The 21,081-nt window shown below is 44.3% G+C and overlaps 1 protein-coding gene across 7 annotated transcripts in view; it reads right to left on the bottom strand.

Annotated features, from left to right (window-relative positions):
- Window positions 1-21,081, bottom strand: part of RIN2 (Ras and Rab interactor 2) — a 251,239-nt gene that overhangs the window by 102,109 nt on the left and 128,049 nt on the right. For 4 of the 7 annotated variants that reach the window (XM_016937522.4, XM_063803173.1, XM_024352161.3 and 1 more), the window contains one exon: window positions 11,357-11,449. In XM_016937522.4, the coding sequence (XP_016793011.3) occupies window positions 11,357-11,413 (57 nt within the window). In that variant the 5' untranslated portion in view covers window positions 11,414-11,449. Of the gene's footprint in view, window positions 1-11,356; window positions 11,450-11,666; window positions 14,206-14,229; window positions 14,834-21,081 lie in introns of those variants that run through there. The other 3 variants (XM_016937524.4, XM_016937523.4, XM_009436893.5) reach the window with 3 other exon arrangements.

The raw sequence follows: 21,081 nt of genomic DNA, 5'->3' as shown, positions 1-21,081 counted from the left end.
CTTATCCTGCAGTTTCTGATTCTCTGGGTCTGGAGTGGAATCCAAGAAGTACATTTCTTTTTTTTTTTTTTTTTTTTGAGACAGAGCTATTGTTGCCCAGGCCAGAGTGCAATGGTGTGATCTCGGCTCACTGCAACCTCCGCCTCCCGGGTTCAAGCGATTCTCCTGCCTCAGCCTCCCAAGTAGCTGGGATTACAGGCATGCGCCACCACGCCCGGCTCATTTTGCATTTTTAGTAGAGACGAGGTTTATCCATGTTGATCAGGCTGGTCTGGGACTCCCGACCTCAAGACATCTGCCCACCTTGGACTCCCAAAGTGCTGGGATTACAGGCGTGAGCCACCACACCCGGCCTAATTTTTGTTGTTGTTTTTGTTTTTTCTTTTTTTTTAATGTAGTAGAGACAGGGTCTCCCTGTGTTGCCCAGGGTGGTCTCTAATTCCTGGGCTCAAGTGATCCTCCCACCTCGACCTCCCAAAGTGCTGGGATTACAGGTATGGGCCACTGTACCTGACTTTAGAACGGTTTTTATTTTTTTATTTTTTATTTTGAGACTCTGTTGCCCACGCTGGAGTGCAGTGGCACAATCTCAGCTCACTGCAACCTCTGCCTCCTGGGTTCAAGCAATTCTCCTGCCTCGCCTCCTGAGTAACTGGGACTATAGGCATGCACCACCACGCCTGACTAATTTTTGTATTTTTTGTAGAGTCAGGGTTTCACCATGTTGGCCAGGCTGGTCTTGAACTCCTGACCTCAAGTGATCTGCCAGCCTCAGCCTCCCAAAGTGCTGGGATTACAGGCATGAGCCATGACGCCCAGCCAGAATAGTTTTTAAATTGGGATTATTTTACTTGAAAATCTAGATTTCTGGCCTCCCTCACTTGGAAAAAACCAAAAAACCCACATTCATTCTTGCATGACAAGAATTGGTTGGAACTGAGAGAGCAGTTTCTCCTTCTAGAAGGGACTTGTATGCTCCAGTTTTGTTACAGTCTCCACCAATCCCACCTATCTGATGCCAGACCCACTCACTCATTTTATTTCTGTTTGGCCCTGCAGGTTGTTGAGTTTGTGACTGAGCTGTTTTTCTATGTTGCGCTCTCTAAGATGTTCCCAGTGTAAGCCACAGCCTGATATTCACACCTTTGAGTAATTGCTCCTGAGGCTAGACTTATTGACTGGCTTCTAATGAATAGAATATAGCAGAAGTGATGGGGTACCATTCAAGAGTAGGTTATAAAAAGACTGTGACTTCCATCTCTCTTGCTCTCTCCTGTTTAATTTGCCATGTGAGGAAGCCATCTGCCATGTCCGAAGGCCACCCCTGTGGAGAGAACCATTTGACAATGGACCGAGACCTGCCAAGTTAGTTTGTAAGTGGATTCCTCACCAGTCAAGCCTTCAGATGAGACTATGACCCTGGCCACCAACTCCTCCCAAATCTCATAGTGACCTTGAGCTTGAGGCTCTCAGCTAAACTGCATTTAGATCTCTGACCCACAGAAAATGTGAGGTATGAATGTTTGCGGTTTGAAGTCACTAAGATTTTGGGTAATTAGTTACACAGCAATAGATAGTACAGCTTCAGATTATGTTGTGGAAATGGTTTTCTACATGCCACCATAAAGACATTTGAAAGATTTTATGCTGGGAAATTATTCTCCATCCAATTCACCTCAGACCACTGGACATATATATGCACATATCTGAGTTTAGGGATTAGAGCAACACCAAGAGCGTCACTGTGAGGATTTTACACCATGAAAAAGAGCCCAGGAATCCTCTACCAGTATTTAAGTCAATAAACATAGAACTAGCTGTCACATAGTTCTTCAACCTCATTGAAGACATTTGATTTTTTAAGGCAAAAATCCTTGGTTGGGGATATTTGGGAACAAGGAAAGGAGAGGCATAATAGAAGTGGCTGGGAATAAACCATTTCAGCAGTAATTATTAAGAAACACTCAGACTTGGAAATAGATTAAAAAGGTGGGGCGTGTTTTTTCTGATAAAAAGTGTTTAGTGCTATGAATTTTCCTCTGATTGCTGCTTTACATGTATACCATTGATTCTGATAGGTAGTGTTTTGATTATCATTTTGTATCATTTTTTTCTGTAATTCCAGTTTGTATTTCTGCTTTCACCCCAGAGTTGTTTATTAGAGGGTTTTAAAACTTCTAGATGAAAGGGCCTTTTTGTTTATTTGAGTTTGTCCTTTCATTGCCATGCTGGCACGTGATTTAACAAGTTTATCTATGGATTAGTTAATTGTCTAGAGGAATGTATCTGTGTTTGACTTATGTGGTATTAATGAAGAGATCAGACACAGTGAGGTTATATACCAGCCTGCAGATTTCTGTTCTGTAAAAAGGGAGAACACCAAAGGTTACAGTTTTATTGCCTTGTAGGATGTTACCAGTTTGGATTTTAACTCAACAAACTTATCACAGACTGCCTTTCTAAGTTGACTACAAATACATCATTTGTCAAAGCATTTTTTGAACCAGTTTTACTATTTACTGGTTTCCTCATAAATGGGTGAGATAAAGCTTTGGCAGGTGTTCATTCTATATTGTACAAGAGTCATATTTTAACTTTTTGAAAATTTTACATTGACACAATAGTCCTTCAAAACTACATCTTCCTTCTTGGTATCCTTCTAATATGAAACTTAGAGCTACAAGGAAGCCTGGAGAAATACATCATTGAGGGGAACCTGGGCAATCTGCTTCACTCCTGATTTTTAAACAAAGAAGTCCCCTGGCGAAGATGAGCATGTGTTGGAACGACACATGCTGTTAGCATCAGAAATGAATGGCCACAATGTACTGGAAAAACCATTTATAAAACCATGAGATCCATTGCTTTTTGAAAACATGAAGAGGAATTTCTGCTCGATAGGCTCATAGCATTCCTAGAAAGTCATGCCTTGGGGGCGCTGACTTGAGTCCTGGAAATGTTTGGAACAAATGGTGAGAGGCATGTGTGTGCATCCAAAAATAGCCAACAGGCTGGGCACCAAAGCTCATGCCTGTAATCCCAGCACTTTGGGAGGCTGAAGCAGGAGGGTCACTTGAGCCCAAGAGTTCAAGACCAGACGGGGCAACGAAGTGAGACCCTGTCTCTACAAAAACTAAAATAAAAGTTGCCAGCCATGGTGGCATGCATCTGTAGTCCTAGCTACTTGGGAGGCTGATGGGGGAAGATAGCTTGAGCCCAGGAGTTCCAGGCTGCAGTAAGCTATGTTCACACCACAGCCCTCCAGCCTGGGCAACAGAGTGAGATTCCAACTCAAAAAAAAAAAAAAAAGCCAACAGTTCCTGCAGAGAGAGACCACCATTCTTATGACCTCTTCAGATGGAGTTTTCTGGGAGAGGGAGCTGGAAAAGGGGGAAGACAGTCACAGAAGAACCAGAGCAGGAGGTTACGTGGGGTCAGGAAGCCACAGAGCAATGTCAGATCAGGTCTGACTCCCATCCCTGCTGTAGCCTAAACTGGGCCTCAGTTTCCCCATCTGTAAAAGGAAGGGATTTAGACCAGCTAAACCTATGCTGTCCAGTCTGGCAGCTGCCGGCCACGTGTGGATACTGAGCACTTAAAAATGTAGCTGGTCTGGCTGGGTGCGGTGACACTCACCTGTAATCCCAGAACTTAAGGAGGCTGAGGCAGGAAGATCACTTGAGGTCAGGAATTAAAGAGCAGCCTGGCCAACATGGTGAAACTCTGTCTCTACTAAAAATCCAAAAAAGTTAGCTGGGCATGGTGGCGGTTCATCTGTAATCCCAGCTACTCAGGAGGCTGAGGCAGGAGAATCACTTGAACTCAGAAGGCGGAGGTTGCAGTGAGCAGAGATTGTTCCACTACACTCCAGTCTGGGCAACAGAGAGAGACTCTGTCTCAAAAACAACAACAACAACAAAATGTAGCTGGTCTGAATTGAGACATGCTGAGTGTAAAATACACACAGGGTTTCAAAGACATGGAATAATACATGTTTTCAAATAACATGTACACAATAAATATATACCATTTTTGTCAATAAAAAAAGTGGTACAAAAAAGAATGTAAAATATCTGATTAATACTTTTTTATATCTATCATGTGTTGACATGATGATATTTTGATATATTAGGTCAAATAAAATATATTATTAACATTAATTCCACTTGTTTTCCTTTTAAAGTTTTAAATGTGGCTACTAGAATGCTTAAAATTACATCTGTGGCTTACACTGTTTTCTATGGTGCTATTGTTTCTATGCTCTGAGGCCTCTCCAGGTGTCAGTGTCTATGAAGAATTTATTTATGGAAAACAAAAGACACATCCAGATACAGGTGTGAGGCATGCTTTGCAATACTATTATGAGTAAATTGTCACTGTAACTAAATCTCTACTTGCTCTGCTGTTTCCACTGCAAGGTGCTGAGAGGCCTGTGGGCTGATACATTGTGGGGATGTGGACTCACTGGACAGTGGGCAGGTGATGTTCCGTCTACTCATAGTCCAGGGGATCTGCTGGGAGGCCAAGGGGGCAACATTCATCTCTATGGCTTTTGAGCATCCAGAGAACCATGTAAGGATTTGCTCAATGAAATTACTGACTAGCAGGAGTTGGAGGCCAGCCTGGCCAACGTGGAGAAACCCTGCCTTTAATAAAAATACAAAAAATTAGCTGGGTGTGGTGGCACATGCCTGTAATCCCAGCTACTTGGGAGGCTAAGGCAGGAAAATTGATTGAACCTGGGAGCCGGAGGCTGCCGCGAGCCAAGATCATGTCACTGCACTCCAGCCTAGGCAACAGAGCAAGACTTTGTCTCAAAAAAAAAAAAAAAAAAATAAAATAAAATAAATAAAAAAAGAAATTACTGACTAAAATGTGGTTTTTGATTCTATCCATTATTTTTCATGCCCCTGCAATCTCTGTCCACAGTACGTTGTTACTGTGCATGCAGATGAATGAATTTCCACTTATCTGGAAACAAAAAAATCTGAAAACTCCATTACTGGGAATCCCTGAGGCCTGAGATGTGCAGTTGTACCAGTTCTGGATGATTGAAAAATTTTGCTTGGCAGACAGAATTTTTGAAAATTGAATACTTTTTCAAATGCCAAGAAGAGACCAATAGTTGAGGGAACTCAGCTGAGGTCAAGTGAATCATCACCCACTGGTTCATCTATTCGGTATAGCCAGATTTCAGCAATGTAGTTTCTTCAAAGCTAGTCGCAGGTCTAGTCTTTGTGGTGTCAGAGAGCTCTTCTGTTATTCTCTGAAATATAATGACAGGTTTTCTGTTTCTGAAACACAATCGTGATGCACCTTCTTATCCAACCTGTGAGACATGACCAAAGAGGGCCTCTCAAGTTGGGCCTCTGCTGCTGGGCTGGGCCTTTGAATGACCCCAGTTGGTTCGTGAACCTAGGTTCAGGGATCCTTCTGCAGCATGAGTGGTTTTGAGGTCCGGGAGGGTAGGATCCCTGTAAGCTAAAACATGTTTTCTTCTTGGTCTAGTAAGAGCAACTCTCAACTCTCACCCTGTCCCAGAGGCCAAGGAAGGTTAGAAGGCAGCCACTTAGAAAGGGGGTACTCTACACACTTGAGGCTGGGGAGGGCAGGCTTGCTCAGGAAGCCCAAAGGTATGCCGGTAAGAAATTAGAACTGTCGACCGGACAATTCACCCTGGTTCTCTTCTGGCACCATTCTTTGCTATAAGAGGATCCCTCTCAGGATCATAGCCGTGATGACAAATGGAAAGAACAAATCCCTTATGGCAGAGTTATGAATTGAAGTTTATTTCCTGGCACTGCATTGAGACTACAGCTAGGCCTTCATACATAACATTTCTCCCACAGTTTGATCTTCAGACAAAACTAAAGGAAGATACCAGCCCAGCCCATGTGAGCTCTGTTATCAGTGGATGAAGTGGGTCTAAAGCCTGGAAGGGTGGTTGGGAGGCTGATGCTGGGGAGGGGTAAGGGATAGGGTGGTGGGCAAGGCTGGAGGCAGGGATTGGTGGGTTTGGACCCCAGGAGAGACTCACGATGCTGCAGAGGCAGGACCGGTGGAGGAAGAGTTCCGGGAAAGTGGAAGCACAGCCTGAAAATCTTTGAATGTCAAGGTACAGACTTGGTCCTGTGCCCAGCAAGGAGCCAGGGTCTTCAAGCAGGTGACATGGATCAGTAGAAACATGTACGGTGTTGGTGTGGGTGGATTATAGGCATCATTTATAATGCCCACAATGGAAGAAGGAGAACCAAATGAAAGAATGAGAACCTAAACTGGATGGGCAGGATAATGACGAAAAAGAGGTCCAATGATTGCCTTCCAATTATCTCTGCTTTACACAAAGTCACATGAGCACTAATAGCCAAGTGGATATAAGATAGGAAAGAAGGGCAAGGACAGGATATAGGACAGGAAAGGTGGTTATAGGACAGGAAAGAAAGGCAAGGACTTTGGAGACATGAGGAGGATTTAGGCCAGGGGTGGTGGCTCATGCCTGAAATCCCAGGGATTTGGGAAGCCAAAGCAGGAGTATTGCTTCAAGCTAGGAGTTTGAGACCAGCCTGGACAACACAGAGAATCCATCTCCATTTTTTTAAAAAGAGAAGTTATTTAAAAATTTTAAAAAATTTTTTTAAAGAGGAGGATTTGCCAGCATTGGGAGCCTGGATGGTAGGGAGAGTGGAGGTGGCTTGGGGGAAACTATGGGATTCAGGGAAAGGGGGGATCAAAGATAACTTTGAGCATCTCTGCCCCTAATTCAAGACTACCAATAGCTTTCCCAGCCTAGATGACATCTTTCTTATACAAACTCTTTCGTTCAATATACCTTTGAAATGTGATAGCAGTAGGTGTTCACATTTATTACTTAAAAGCAGGTAACTTTGGCTACCATGTCTAGGGTGTTACCCCTTCTCCCCTACCACGTGTTTTGTTGTTGTTTTTGTTGTTTTTTGAGACACAGTCTTGCTCTGTTGCCCAGGCTGGAGTGTGGTGGCACCATCTTGGCTCAGTGCAACCTCCATCTCCTGGGTTCAAGCCATTCTCCTGCCTCAGCCTCCTGAGTAGCTGGGAATACAGGTGCCCATCATCACACCTGGCTAATTTTTGTATTTTTAGTGGAGACAGGTTTCACCATGTTGGCCAGGCTGGTTTCAAACTCCTGACCTCAAGTGATCTGCCCGCCTTGCCCTCCCAAAATGCTACAATTTACAGGTGTGAGCCATGGCGCCCGGCTCTGCCATGTGTTTTGTGGAGCAGGAAGATACCACTTTTCCCAGATGGTTGTGGAAAATTAACAATGGTGCTGTGCGTGCCTGGAAAATGGGTTTATCTGCATGGATGTATGTGGTCGGAGCTTCTGGGATGCGATTCCACAGTAACCACAGGGCATCTCAGTGATCCCAGAATGCTCAGATAATCTGTGTGTTATCCACGCACCTCATGTCCTCCAGCCTATCTGAGTCATGTCCATGAGCCAGGACAGATGGGAAACCACAAATCACTAGTAGTGCTAACTACTAGTGGTTAGCAACTCTGGCTTAGAAACACAAACTGGATGGGGAGGATAATGATGAAAAAGAGGTCCAATGATTGCCTTCCAATTATCTGTGCTTTACACAAAGTCACGTGAGCACTAATAGCCAAGAGAGGGATAATACTCATGTGGAATTCAGCTGTGAGCCAAGAATGTGACCAGGAAACCTCACGCTTTATGAAAGCATCCTCTCCAATTGTATGGCATCACTGGTATCTGCTGAGAAGTGCGTTGCGGTAGCATCAAGAGTCACTCCAAAACTTAGCTCCAACCATCTTCCTAAATGGTATAATGTCGACCTCAGCTCTCAAGTCAAAGTCCGCTTCCTTGGGAAAGATTTCTCTGGAACCCCAGATTAGGTTATATATTCTCAGGGCTCCTTTTACATCTCCCATGAAGCATTTTTAAAACATGATTTATAGTTATGTGTCTGGTGCTGTGATTATTTGATTAATATCTTTATTTGCTACCAGACTGAAAGCTCCATGAGGTTAGGGGTGGCTTCTGCTTTTTCTCTCCCTGGCCACGTACAGAGCTTGGCTGCTCATGGGCGCTTAATAGGTGAGAACTGAAATAAAGCATGGTGAGTCAGAGCAGGGCCAGTGGGTCCCAGAAGGTGGCCACTGGGTGACAATCCATCTCAGCACCGAACTCCCCTCCAGCTTGTTACAAATGAACCTGCAAAGAATCAGTACTGAATGTCCAAAGGGCAGTTCACTTCTCCTCACAGAGAACTGCATGTGAATATTGGTGACTAATTACGGAATAATTGTTACAGCAAAGAATAACCATGTCTAGAAGGAAGAGGAAGGAGGCTGGGTGCGGTGGCTCACGCCTGTAATCCCAGCACTTTGGGAGGCCAGGGTGGGAGGATTGCTTGAGCCTGGGAGCTCCAAGAAAGAAAGAAAGAGGAAAGAAAGAAGTATAAAGTAACTATATCATTTACATGGAGCATCTGACTTAAATAAATTAAACAAGGCTGGGCGTGGTGGCTCATGCCTGTAATCCCAGCATTTTGGGGGCTGAGGCGGGTGGATCACGAGGTCAGGAGTTCGAGACCAGCACGGCCAAGATGGTGAAACCCCGTCTCTACTAAAAATACAAAAATTAGCTGGGTGTGGTGGCAGGCGCCTGTAATCCCAGCTGCTCGGGAGGCTGAGGCAGAGAATCGCTTGAACCCGGGAGGCAGAGGTTGCAGTGAGCCGAGATCGCACCACTGCACACCAGCCTGGGCGAAAGAATGAGGCTCCGTCTCAAAATAAATAAATAAATAAATTAATGAATTAAACAATTTAAACTCTGCCAAAAACACAAAATTACAGACAAGTTAAATAGTGCAGGTGCCTTTGCCAATATTTTCATGGGTATTTGACCCAGGAGAGGTTACATGGCAGATCTCACCCGTGGCGGGGTCAGGCAGACCTCTCACCTCTCACCTGATTGGTTCTTTCCTATAGCATAGCCCAGAAATACAAGTCAATGACTTAACTGCTGTCCCACTGAAAACTCAAATAAAAACAAATATGATTTTCTTAGAACTGCAGGAAAAACTGGCTACAATGGACTTGATGATAGGTAGTACATTGGGCCCCTCAGGGCACCTTCCTAAGAAATGTTCAAAGGCAACTTTATACTCCATTTTCTTCTTCTTCTTCTTTTTTTAGATGGAGTCTTGCTCTGTTGCCCAGGCTGGAGTGCAGTGGTGCGATGTTGGCTCACTGCAACCTCCACCTCCCAGGTTCAAATGATTCTCCTGCTTCAGCCTCCTAAGTAGCTGGGATTACAGGTGCAGGCCACCACACCCAGCTAAGTTTTGTATTTTTAGTAGAGATGGGGTTTCGCCATGTTGGCCAGGCTCGTCTCGAACTCCTGACCTCAAGTGATCCGCCCACCTAGGCCTCCCAAAGTGCTGGAATTACAGGCATGAAACACCATGGCTGGCCTCCATTTTCTTCTTTTGCCTTGACTTTAAAATCTAACTACTATGTAAGATACGGCTCCACTGTGCTTCCTGACCATCATAAGGTGGTAATTATGGACTAGCCAATATTTAGGCTGATCTAGACAGTGCTTTGGGTTAAGGAGAGGTTTTGGATCATCCCTCTTAACAGGGGGAAATAAATATCTCAGCATCAGATGCAACTCAGGAACCTGGAGGATGACAATTGGGCAACCTGGTGGGCTTAGCTCTTGATCTACAGGGGACTTGAGGAGCTCCTTACTCTCATTTGCCTCCAATGGGTGGAGGTTATACAGGTTTGATCAAAACTGAGTAAATCATTTGAGAACTGAGACTACTTTGTCCACAAAGCTTAACTATTAGGATTGATAATTGAGACCATCTGTGTCAACATAACGTAACTCATTCTTCCAGGATCTTCTTGCCCAGAAAATTAAGGCTGTAAACCAATAAATAACTTCACTGTTTGTTGCAGGAAATGTCTACACACTAATTTGTCCTGGCAAGCAACTTGCTCACCTGGGAAAACAGCTCACTTATCAAACAAGGGTTTACTTGTCAAGAGCCACTTCAATATCCTAGTCTTGCTGTATCCACCAGTCCCAAGCTATTGTGGCATAGACGTCACTGAAATCAAATTAGTTCTCCACCTTGAAAAATGCAGCTTGAAGGACTTAGGCCTAGATCCCCGAATCCTATAAATCTGCCTCTTAATCTCCCCTGGCTTAGACATGAATAAGACTGTGTCCTGGTGATGTTCTTCCTTATTTCAGTAAATCTCATGAACTTTGCTTTATCAGCAGGTTCTTCTGATGGTTTTTTGTTTGTTTGTTTTTGTTTTGTTTTGTAGAGTCAACAGTTGACACAATATATCAGTTTTGCTCTCTTGGAAACAGGAAACATGTAAATAAGTGTTAATAGATACTTCCAACCCATAAAGGTTGGTTAATTGTTAAACATAGTCACTTGTCCTCGGTAATAAAATCTCCTCCGTCTTCCTCCTCTGAGGACAAGACCCGGTGTTGGAACACTGCCTATGACAGATTTCAAGTGCATATTTTACTTCCATTTTTCTACCTTTTTAAACATAATTCTGTATTTTCAAAATTTTTTATACTGAGGATGCCTTAATTCGAGGGTGAATGAAAGGAAACAAAGCAAAAAGCCACAAGAGGGGAATTGATTCCCAAGTGTCAATCAGAAGCGACCACCAAGTCTTCATTACATACACACACACAGAGTACATAAAACACCCATTTAAAATCTTACCTCATTAAGCTAGCAAGGTAATTTAGTCCCATTAACATCAATATGAACGCAGAAGAGTTAGACAGTTATAATCATGCTTCCTCATTATCATAAGAAGCCTTTGGGGATGTTTGATAAAATATACCAGAAAATAATATTTCATCATTCTAAGATGCGGTCCAGGAAGCTGTTTTTTGTTGGTTTGTTTGTTTGTTTTGGAGCCCTTCAGTGATTCATACAAACAAGCCAAGGAGAGAACGCATGGACGACAGCATTGATTCACTGGAAAGCAAAGTACAGCTTCCACCATAAAACCCTGCAGCTGAAAAAGGACAAACTGAGCAGCTCTCAAATAAGGACAGCCTCAGCCGTCTTGCACAGCACGGCCCCTCTCCGTGCCCGAGTCCTGTGCCTGTATGAAAGCACTAAATCACAGACCCCGCAACCTGTTATAAGCCCTGGTAACAATCAGCAGCTGGGCTCGGGCAAGCTCCCTTAGCCGGTGCTGGCTCAGAGAGCAGACTTCCCTCAGCAGCTCCGTGGAGCACCGCAGCTCCCAGGCTCAGGCAGCAAGCAGACGAGTTGAGATCCCAATCAAGGCTTCCTTTTACCTTAAAGAAACTTCCTCGCTTGTCCAGACCGCGGGCGCCCATGGTCCAAGCTGTCATTTCCCCCAGCGAGGCTCCACTGCACGCCGGGGACTCCTGAAGGTAGAGACATTTTTAATGGTTAGTCCAGCCTGTAGGAAATTCCTTTCTAAGCCACAGAACACTCACAACAACAGTCCTGCCAAGATCTTTTTCCGTCAACAACACAGTGCCATTTATTTCCCACCAAGCCCTTACATCTCCCTTCAGCCCAATTTCCTGTCCCCACCAGCGCAGTTCCTAGACTGCCCCACCTCGCCAGCCCACCTCCCACCTCTGCCGCTGACGTAGAAGGTCCTTGGGACTTCAGGAAGCCTAATGATTACTTTGTGTGTTTCACCTCCTGCTGAAATGTGAACAGACCCAATATTAGATGTCCCCATCATCTGCACTGGAAGTTTATAGATTGAGTGTGGCTGATCACAGAGGGACAGCTGAAGAAGGAGGTTCTGTACATCCCAGGAAATCCTGCTGGAAGGGGGTGAGGTCATCCTTAGCTCTGCTGGCCTCTCCCCCAGGCAAGGTCAACAGAAGGGCACTGGGAAGAAATTGCTCTATTTTTCCCTTAGAAATCAGAAATATTTGGATAAAATCCTGTCACTGTTTACAGGGATCAGTTCACGGAAGAGGACAACATGTAAACAGCTTCACGATCATCCACAAAAGGGGAGCTGAACGTAGAGGAAAACTCAGAGGCAGGGTAACAACACAGTTCTGAATTCTAACTGTAGCTTTTTGGGCTTGGAATTTCCCCTGCTAGGGCATCAGATCCCAATAATTCTTCCCTTTGGGTCACAAAGCCTTCAACATTCAGTTCTAAGTTAAACATACACACACCTCTGCCAGCTGACCTGGCTCAGGCCTTCACGCATTGAGGGGGGCCTGGGGGAGCACCCCCAAACCCTTCCTTACCCAGTGACTGTCCCAGGATCAAGTATAAAACCACCCTGTCTTTCCTCATTCATCCCTTCTCGCCATAACATGCACAGGAGGTAGCTCATGCCAACCGTGACGGACACAGAGGAAGGCCAGTGAAGGGAATAGTGAGACTGTCTCTTGCACCATCAAGGAATATTCAAAGCGGTTCAGCTGCAGGGGTGGGTAGGCACTGAAGCTAAGGCAGCTGCTGCTGCAGGTTCACTGAGGCTGTTTCATTATTCGCTGAGTGGCAGAGAGCCAGCGACACAAACAGGACATTGAGGGCGATATTTAGGGACGTTTCAACAAGTGGAAAAGCATGAATCTACAGCTGAGAAGTGCATATCAGTGAGTGAGCAAGGATCTTTGCAGAGAGGTTTTTTTCGGCCCCACGATTTACACCCCTGCTTGCACTCACAGTGAGTTGTGATGACCTGTGCACGGAATCCCATCTAGAAAACAATAATGACACAGAGCATCCCACCCCTCCTTCCAGAACCATCGTCTCTTTGTGTCAGTGCTCCGTGCTGTGGCCACTTTAAAGATTTGACGGTGTCTTCCCTGTGTTTCTTTCCACTTGTGATCCTGCTGGGATGAAGGCCAACGTTCCAGAAACCTCCTGAGAAGGCAGTGTGCAATTTTGCTGACTCTAGAAGTTCAGGTTCTGGGGTTCATCACTCATTAGCAAAGGCCACAGGTTGGAGCAACTCCAGAAAGAAATCACAGTGCCATGCTCAGAACTAGGGACGGAATGGGAGCCACACTGTCACCTTGGGGAGCAAACCATGACCTGTTTAGACCCAGAAGCACACAAATAAAAAAGCATACCCTGTTTTAAACCAGGCCTAATGTCTGGAATTCTTTTTATTTCAGACATTTCTTCGGCAGGGGATTTGATGTCACCTGGCAGTTCAGGAATTGCTCAACGAGAGCCAAGACTTCATTCCTCATCCAGACTTAAGTTTCTTTGTTCTGTTCTGAAGTTTTCCATATACAAACTCTTTCTGATGAGCCAGGGCAGACAGGGAATTTTGCCTACAGCATTGGAGCAGTTTAGGTTCCAGAAATGTACTAGTTTATTTTAATTAGCTGCCTGAAAACTGCATGTGTACCCTTTAACCTCCAGCAGTCCTCAATTCACCATCCAGTTTGAATTCTGCTCAGGGCAGGCAGATCCATCACATTTCAAAAGATGCAGGTGGCATCTCTCCTTCATAAGCTGCTCCAAGAGGGAGATGAGAGCAGGTGACAGGAACACACTGCCAGGTGCAGCAGCAGGTACATCCCATGGGATGAAATGCTGGTGGCCACCCAATAGTTCAAGCAGACAGTACATAGCTTATTATTATTTTAAAAAATAAAGTCCTTGGCCAGAAAAACAAAGTTCTTGGTCTGTGCAGTGGCTCATGACCAGCACTTTGGGAAGCCAAGGCAGGAGAATCACTTGAATCCAGCAGTTTGAGACTAGTCTGGGCAACATAGCAAGACCTTGTCTCTAAAAAAAATTAAAAAAAAAAATAGATGGGCATGGTGGCATGCTCCTGTAGTCCCAGCTACTCAGGAGGGAGGATCACTTGAGCCCAGGAGATTGAGGCTGCAGTGAGCCATGATCGCCCCACTGCACTTCGGCCTGAGCGACAGAGTAACACTCTGTCTCAAAAGAAAAAAAAAAAGTTCTTCAGGGCCCCAAAGGAGTTCTGGTTTAAGATCTTTCTGTAGTAGCTATAGTTAGCTATAGTTTTCTTCCCCAAACCAGAACCTTAGACACCTTGACTCAATATTGACAGCAATTTAATACCATTTAAAACGATAACTTCTCTTCACCTGTGCTTCCTCACGCCTCCCCACAGATGTCACCCCAGCAGCTTCATCCTAAAACTACCCCAGTAACAGGCTAGACTAAGAAACAAAAAGGGTACCGTAGTTTGAGAGGCTGTGAAATTCCTCCAGACTTGTACCGGTTGGAAGCTTGTTCTTTTCCTGGCTTCCCTGAAGGGTAAAACGGATTCTTGAGAAAATGAGTCCAACATGTCCAGTAGATGTTTCCAGATACTAGCTAAAAGCTAGCAAAAAAAAAAAAAGAAGAAGAAGAAGAAGAAGGCAGCCCTCATAGGACTAAGGACACTGCAAACATTTGGGAGCTGCCAAGCCCTTTCAACAACACCACTGAAAGAATGTAAACGGAGCTGGTCGCGTTGGTCGGCGCTAATGGACAAAGGCAGGAAGTGACTATTCCTCATTCTCCTAGAGACACCAGCCTCTGTCACTTTATAGTAAACTCAGTGGTGGCTTTCCGTGTGGCCCCAAGAGCGACTGCTGTGGTAAAGCAAAGTCTGTCCTTAAAAAGCAGAAAGGATTCCTGCGTCCCCTGGCTGGGCTCCAGGCTGCACTGCCTGCCTGCTATGTGAGACTGCTGGAGGCTGGCTCCCCAACCCATTCTACTGACAGCCACTGAGGCCAGGAGCTGAGGCTGCCACCTGGACCCTGGCTGTGGGCTGGCTGACTGGGGTTGAAACACAGAGTCCCCGATTTCCATTTCACTGATCAATGGAACTGGGTTGAGTCACTGGCATTTTCCCAGCTTTTGCTGTGCCGGGCCACAGGCCAGATCTTGGCAAGATACAGAGCTTGAGAAGGATTAAGGACAGGCCTGTTCCCTCCTCTGCCCTCCCCCGTCGCCTATTCCCCGCCCACCTCTACTCTCCCTTCCCCACCCTTCCCATCCCCTCCGCTCCTCTCCTCTTCTCTTAATTTCTTTAGTCCAATGTAACCTTCCTATTTTGGGGGAAGGATTTTATTTTATTAATTGACCAGTAAAAATTGTATATATTTATGGTATACAACATGACATCTTGAAATATATAGGTATACATATTGCAGAATGGCTAAGTGAAGCTAATTAACATATGCATTACCTCATATGCTTTTTTTTGTCATGAGTGCACTTGTGCACTTACAATCTCCTCTCTTCGAAAATTTTCTTTTCTTTTTTTTGCCTGTATTTCTTTTTTGAGACAGGGTCTTACTTTGTCACCCAGGCTGCAGTGCAGTGGCACCATCTCAGCTCACTTTAGCTTCCGCCTCCAGGGTTCAAGTGATTCTCCTGCCTCACCCTTGCAAGTAGCCAGGATTACAGGCGTGCACCATCATGCCTGGCTAATTTTTGTATTTTTTGGTAGATGTGGGGTTTTACCATGTTGGCCAGGCTGGTCTTGAACTCCTGACCTCAAGTGATCCACCTGCCTCGGCCTCCCAAAGTGCTGGGATTACAGGCATGAGCCACCGCTCCCGGCCGCAATTTTTAAATACGCAATACATTGGTATTAACTACAGTCACCGTGTTGCACAATACGGCTCTTGGACTTATTCCTCCTTCTGAACTGAAAGTTTGTATCCTTTGACCAACATCGGCCCAATCTCTTCTCCTCTTGCCCCCACCCCAGCTTCCTATTTTATCCTATTTTATTTACTTTAGGTCACAAGTGCAAACCCACAAAAGAAGCAGCAAAAGCAATTATATTGGATTCCACTACTCACAGTTCTGACTTAACAGACACTTAGTGTACTCAAGTCCTGGATTCTCATCTCCGTGCTGCATGAGGTTGGCTACAGAAGCTTTCTAATCACAACCTTCAGTTTTTCTTTCTAGCCGTTAAATGAGGCCGGGCAGCACGGACTTCAGTCTCAGTAAACAAGACCTCGTTATTGTAATTATTTTAGAGCCAAATTGACTGAAATAGGAAAAAGTGACTCACCCTAGAGGACCTGTCAGGTCAAGTCCGAATCTAAGAAATGCATCTCACTTTTTTTGCCTGGTCGCTTAACCAGCTCCCAGGGAGACAGGTCATCTCTCCTTTTAATGCTTTTTGTTTTTTTCTAAGAGAGGTAGGAGGAAATGGAGGTGGCTCTGTGTCTGGGTCCAGGGAAGTTCTCTGAATATTTCCATAATTATCTTTGTATTACTCAATATTTTACACGTTGGACAGACAAATGTTATTCCAGGATCAGACTTGACAATTCGAACTATGTGAATTGAAAGAAATTTTTAAAGTGTCTTGGATCACTGTTTGACACAGGTTTTCCCTCACCCAACAGTCATTTTAAAAAAAATTTTAAGTTCGAAGGTCATGAAAACTTTTCATTGAAAAGACAAGCTAATTTACAAGAAAGAAAGAAATCATATGCAAAGAACTGTATTCCCAGCCCCCTTACTCAACAACAGTGTTTTAATTTTAATTTTAATTATTGTTTTTGAGACAGGGTCTCGCTCTGTTGCCCAGGCTAGAGTGCATTGCTGCAGTCACGGCTCACTGCCCCTCAACCTCCTGGGCTCAAGTGATTCTCCCACCTCAGCCTCCCGAATAGCTGAGACTACCAGTGTGTGCTACCACATTCAACTCATCTTTTTATTTTTATTTTGTAGAGACCAGGTCTCCCTCCCTATGTTGCCCAGGCTGGTCTCAAACTCCTGGCCTCAAGCAATCCTCCCGCCTTGGCTTCCCAAAGTGCTGGGATTACAGGCGTAAACCACTACGCCTGGTCCTAATCCTATTTAAAAACTCTTGTTGGCCAGGTGCTGTGGCTCATGCCCGTATGCCTATAATCCCAAGCACTTTAGGAGGCCAAGGCAGAAGGAATGCTTGAGGCCAGGAGTTTGAGACCAGCCTGGACAATATAGTGAAACCCTATCTTTCACATAAAAAAAATAAAAAGTATTTTAAAAATGTAATTAGGAACAATGTCCAGTGCCTCAATTTTTCTAAGAGTAACCTTTTTTTTTTTTTTTTTTTTTTTTTTTTTTAACAAGGTGGTGTGGGGCGTGGTGGTTAAAATTCCTTTCTACCACTTACAGGACTGGCCTGTAAATGGGGTTAATTCTGGTGGAAGTCCATCCCTTCTTTCCTTGGAAAACTGGTTCACAGACTCATAGAAACTCTCACCTTGTCCACACCACAGAAGCCCTGCTGGTGCCCATGTAGCTACTGGCCATGTGGCCACCCGAGGGCAACAGGTGGGCTCCTCTGCTGGTTAGAAAGTCCTCCTTTTCTGACTGGACATGGTGGCTCATGCCTGTAATCCCAGCACTTTGGGACGCTGAGGTGGGAGGATCACTTGAGGTCAGGAGTTCAAGATCAGCCCAGGCAACATAGGGAGACCCTGTCTCTACAAATAATAACAAAAACATGAGCCAGGCATGGTGGTGAGTGCCTAGGGTCCCAGCTACTTGGGAAGATGAGGCAGGAGGATTGCCTGAGCCCAGGAGGTCAAAGGTGCTGGGAGCCATTATCGCTCCGCTGCACTCCAGCCTGGGTAACAGAGAGAGACCAGGTCTAAAAAAAAAAAAAAAAAAAAAAAAAAGTCCTCCCTTTCTGGAGTAGGAAGCTTCTCTCACCTCCTATCCAATGCCCTCATTTTCCCCCTTGGGCCATTTAAGAATTAGCCTCCTGAGGCATCCCTCTTCGCCACCCCTGCAGGCATCCCTTATTCCTCTCTTGACTGATGGCTTCTCCTGCACCGGTGGCCCAGGCCTTAGGGCTGATGGACTCAACTCACTTGGAATATGATTGAGCAGGGAAAGAGGGGTGGCTTCCCCTTGGCTACCCGCAAGGTCATTGAAAAGTCTGCATACAGTTGACCCTTGAACAATGGATGGGGTAAGGGTTCTGAGCCATCAAAAATCTGAGTACAACTTTTAACTCCCCCAAAACTTAGCTACAAATAGCCTCCTATTGATCAGAAGCCTTCCTGATAACATAAGCAGCCAATTAACCCGTATGTTATGCATTCATAAGATACCTAGCATTGTCTTAATTTTTTTCAGTATTTCTAGGCTACACAACTTGTGCGTTTTTTTCAAATTGTTGCAAATCTCCCCCAGAATTTTCCAATATGTTTATTGAAAAAAACCCGTGTATACATGGACTAGTGCAGTTTGAAAACCTGTTTTGTTCAAGGGTCAACAATATTTCCAAACCTCCTCACTCGAAAAGCTCCATGTGATCAGTGGCCACACAACATATGTGTGCAGTAACTTCATGCAATACAGTGCAGAGGTGTCATAAGCCACCTCAGCCCGTAATCCACAGAATCCCACGGACAAAGAAGCCACACACACTGGGACTTCCTCAGGGTCTACTCATCAACCTGTTAGCAGTTGAGTTTAGAGCTTTCTTTTCCAAGGCTCTCTGTCCATGATGGTAAAAGAGTCTATGTAGGTGATTATTTTTCATTAGAGGTTGTAATTTGGCAGCTTTGGATTTTGTGTGTGGTATGACGGTTTTTTCATATAGCTATTCATTTAATTTTAATTTTATAGAAAATAGTTTTAGGGATGAATACTTTCCTTGTAAACTTTGTAAAAGAGACGTGATCGATCAAAAAGATTTTTGTCTTCGTGAAACTTTACTGTTTAAGATTCCTGCCCTGTGAGGTGTTGGCTGTTTTCATTATTTCTATGAAGTTCCAAATTCCCTGGGTTACATTTGGAATGTCCGAATTTCGTAAGACTGATGCTTCCGTCACTTGTTCCATCATAACAAGTGTGACTGGGTGTAGTTAGTGACAGCTGTCATCAGGTTTTCTTCTACCAGTATCATTTTTCTCAGACCAAGTTTTTTTCACTTTCCAAAATTACAAGCAAGATAAAATTCATCAATTTATGTTTGGATCTATCACAAATTCTGTTGAGTGCATCTTCACCCATTTCATTCTGAAATGGCTACAATACTAGTGATTTTGTAATTCTTAGACAGTCAATAATGAAAGTAGAAGCAATTCCACAGAAACTCTAGGAATATTCTTTGGCCCAGCAATGGAGTATTGAAATTCTAAACACAATACTCTTTATTCTTACAATGTTTTTTGTTTTGTTTACTAACAGCCTATGTCATTAGTGGAGTAAAGAACATAAACAAAGTCCACAGGGTTACATGAAAATGTCCTGGGTCTGTCAGCCAGGTGTGGTGGTGCATGCCTGTAATTCCAGCTGCTACTCAGGAGGCTAAAGAGGGAGGATCTCTTGAGTCCAGGAGATTGAGGCTGTGGTGAGCTCTGATTGCAGCACTGCACTCCAGACTGGGTGACTCTGTGAGGGGCTCTGTCTCTTTTAAAAAATAAATAAATAAAATACAATGTTTTGGGTCGAAATGTCATGACAACCAGTGCTATGAAGGAAAAAGAGAGGAACATCATCCCTATATAATAAATTAGCCTCTAGGATACATCTTGCCTGGAATCTCATGTACTAATTTGCTTCTTTTCCTTCATTTTGACCATGTATATGCTGATGTCTTTCCAAACTTTCCCCTTCACCATCAGGGTGTTTACCCTTCCCTTTAGTTAGTGATGCGCAGGGAAATGTTTAACAACTGGCTTTCTGGGAAATGAAAGCCCTGGGTTTTAGCATTTGCCTATTTTGTGGTGTAAATACTCCCATCATGGCTGGTTTCAAGCTACCAGTGTGACATCAACAGACTTGGAAAGTTCATGAAATTTTAACAATCAGCTCTAGTGAGCAGGCAGAACCAATTCCAGGTCACCACTATACTTAATTCACTAATTCTAAACCACAAGGTCTCTGAAGAGGTGGCTTTTATTTGATTCTTCATACACTTAAGTAATAAAAGATAGCAAAAGTAAGAAACTAGATCTCTAGACTGAAACCAGTGCTTTATCCATGAAACCACATTATTTGTCACTAGTAGGACATGAAATATTTCTGGCTCTCATCTTAACCAAGTAAAATGCTGCCATCGGGAATAGTTAAAGGAAGCCATATGTTCGGTCTGTTATTTTAGACTTAGTGGGTTCCATTTCTATGGAGGTTGAAGAGAGAAGAAGAAAAGATCTTCCTTTATGGAACCAGACATTAGAGATCTCATCTGCTTGTTCACAGTGGTGTCTTTAATACCTTACGTGCTGCCTGGTACGTATGTGCTCAGTAAATGTTTGCCGAATGAGTAAGCGCATAGGATTTTACAAGGAAGTCATCTAGGCTAAAGAGAAGGGTTTTTAAAGAATGACTTTCTCGGCTAGGTGCAGCAGCTCACATCTATAATCTCAGCATTTTGGGAGGCCAAGGCAGGAGGATCTCTTGAGCCCAGCAGCACAGCAAAACCTCATCTCTACAAAAAATTAGCTGGGCATGGTGGCATGTATCTGTGGTCCCAGCCACTCAGGAGGATGATGTGGAAGAATCGCTTGAGCCTGGAAGGTCAAGGCTGCATTAATCATGCAACTGCACTCCTGCTTGGGTAACAGAGTGAGACGCTGTCTCAGAAAAAAAAAAAAAAAAAAAAAATAATGACTTCCTCTGAAGCATAAGATGATAGGAAGAACCATGCTTATCTTTAAGAATTCCTAGGACAGATAAAACGCCAGCAACACACATACCATGCTGTTGACCCACAAAACATGCTGGAAATTTTTTTTTTTTTTTTTTTTTTTTTAAGACAGAGTCTCACTCTGTTGCCCAGGATGGAGTAGAGTGGCATGATCTCGGCTCACTGCAATCTCTGCCTTCCTGGTTCATCAATTGTCTTGCTGCCTCAGTTACCTGAGTAGCTGAGATCACAGGTGTGAACCACCATGCCCAGCTAATTTTTGTAATTTTGTTAGAGACAGAGTTTCACCATGTTGGCCAGGCTGGTCTTGAACTCCTGGCCTCAAGTGATCCGACCGCCTTGGCCTCCCAAAGTGCTGGGATGGCATGAGCCACTGCACCTGGTCTGGAAAAAAATACATATTTTTTGATACCACTTTGAAATACCAAA

The sequence above is a fragment of the Pan troglodytes genome, chromosome 21 (genome assembly GCF_028858775.2).
Source record: "Pan troglodytes isolate AG18354 chromosome 21, NHGRI_mPanTro3-v2.0_pri, whole genome shotgun sequence".
Classification (NCBI taxonomy): domain Eukaryota; kingdom Metazoa; phylum Chordata; class Mammalia; order Primates; family Hominidae; genus Pan; species Pan troglodytes.
Note: the sequence above shows the minus strand (reverse complement) of the source record. Positions and strands in the feature narration are given on the sequence as shown.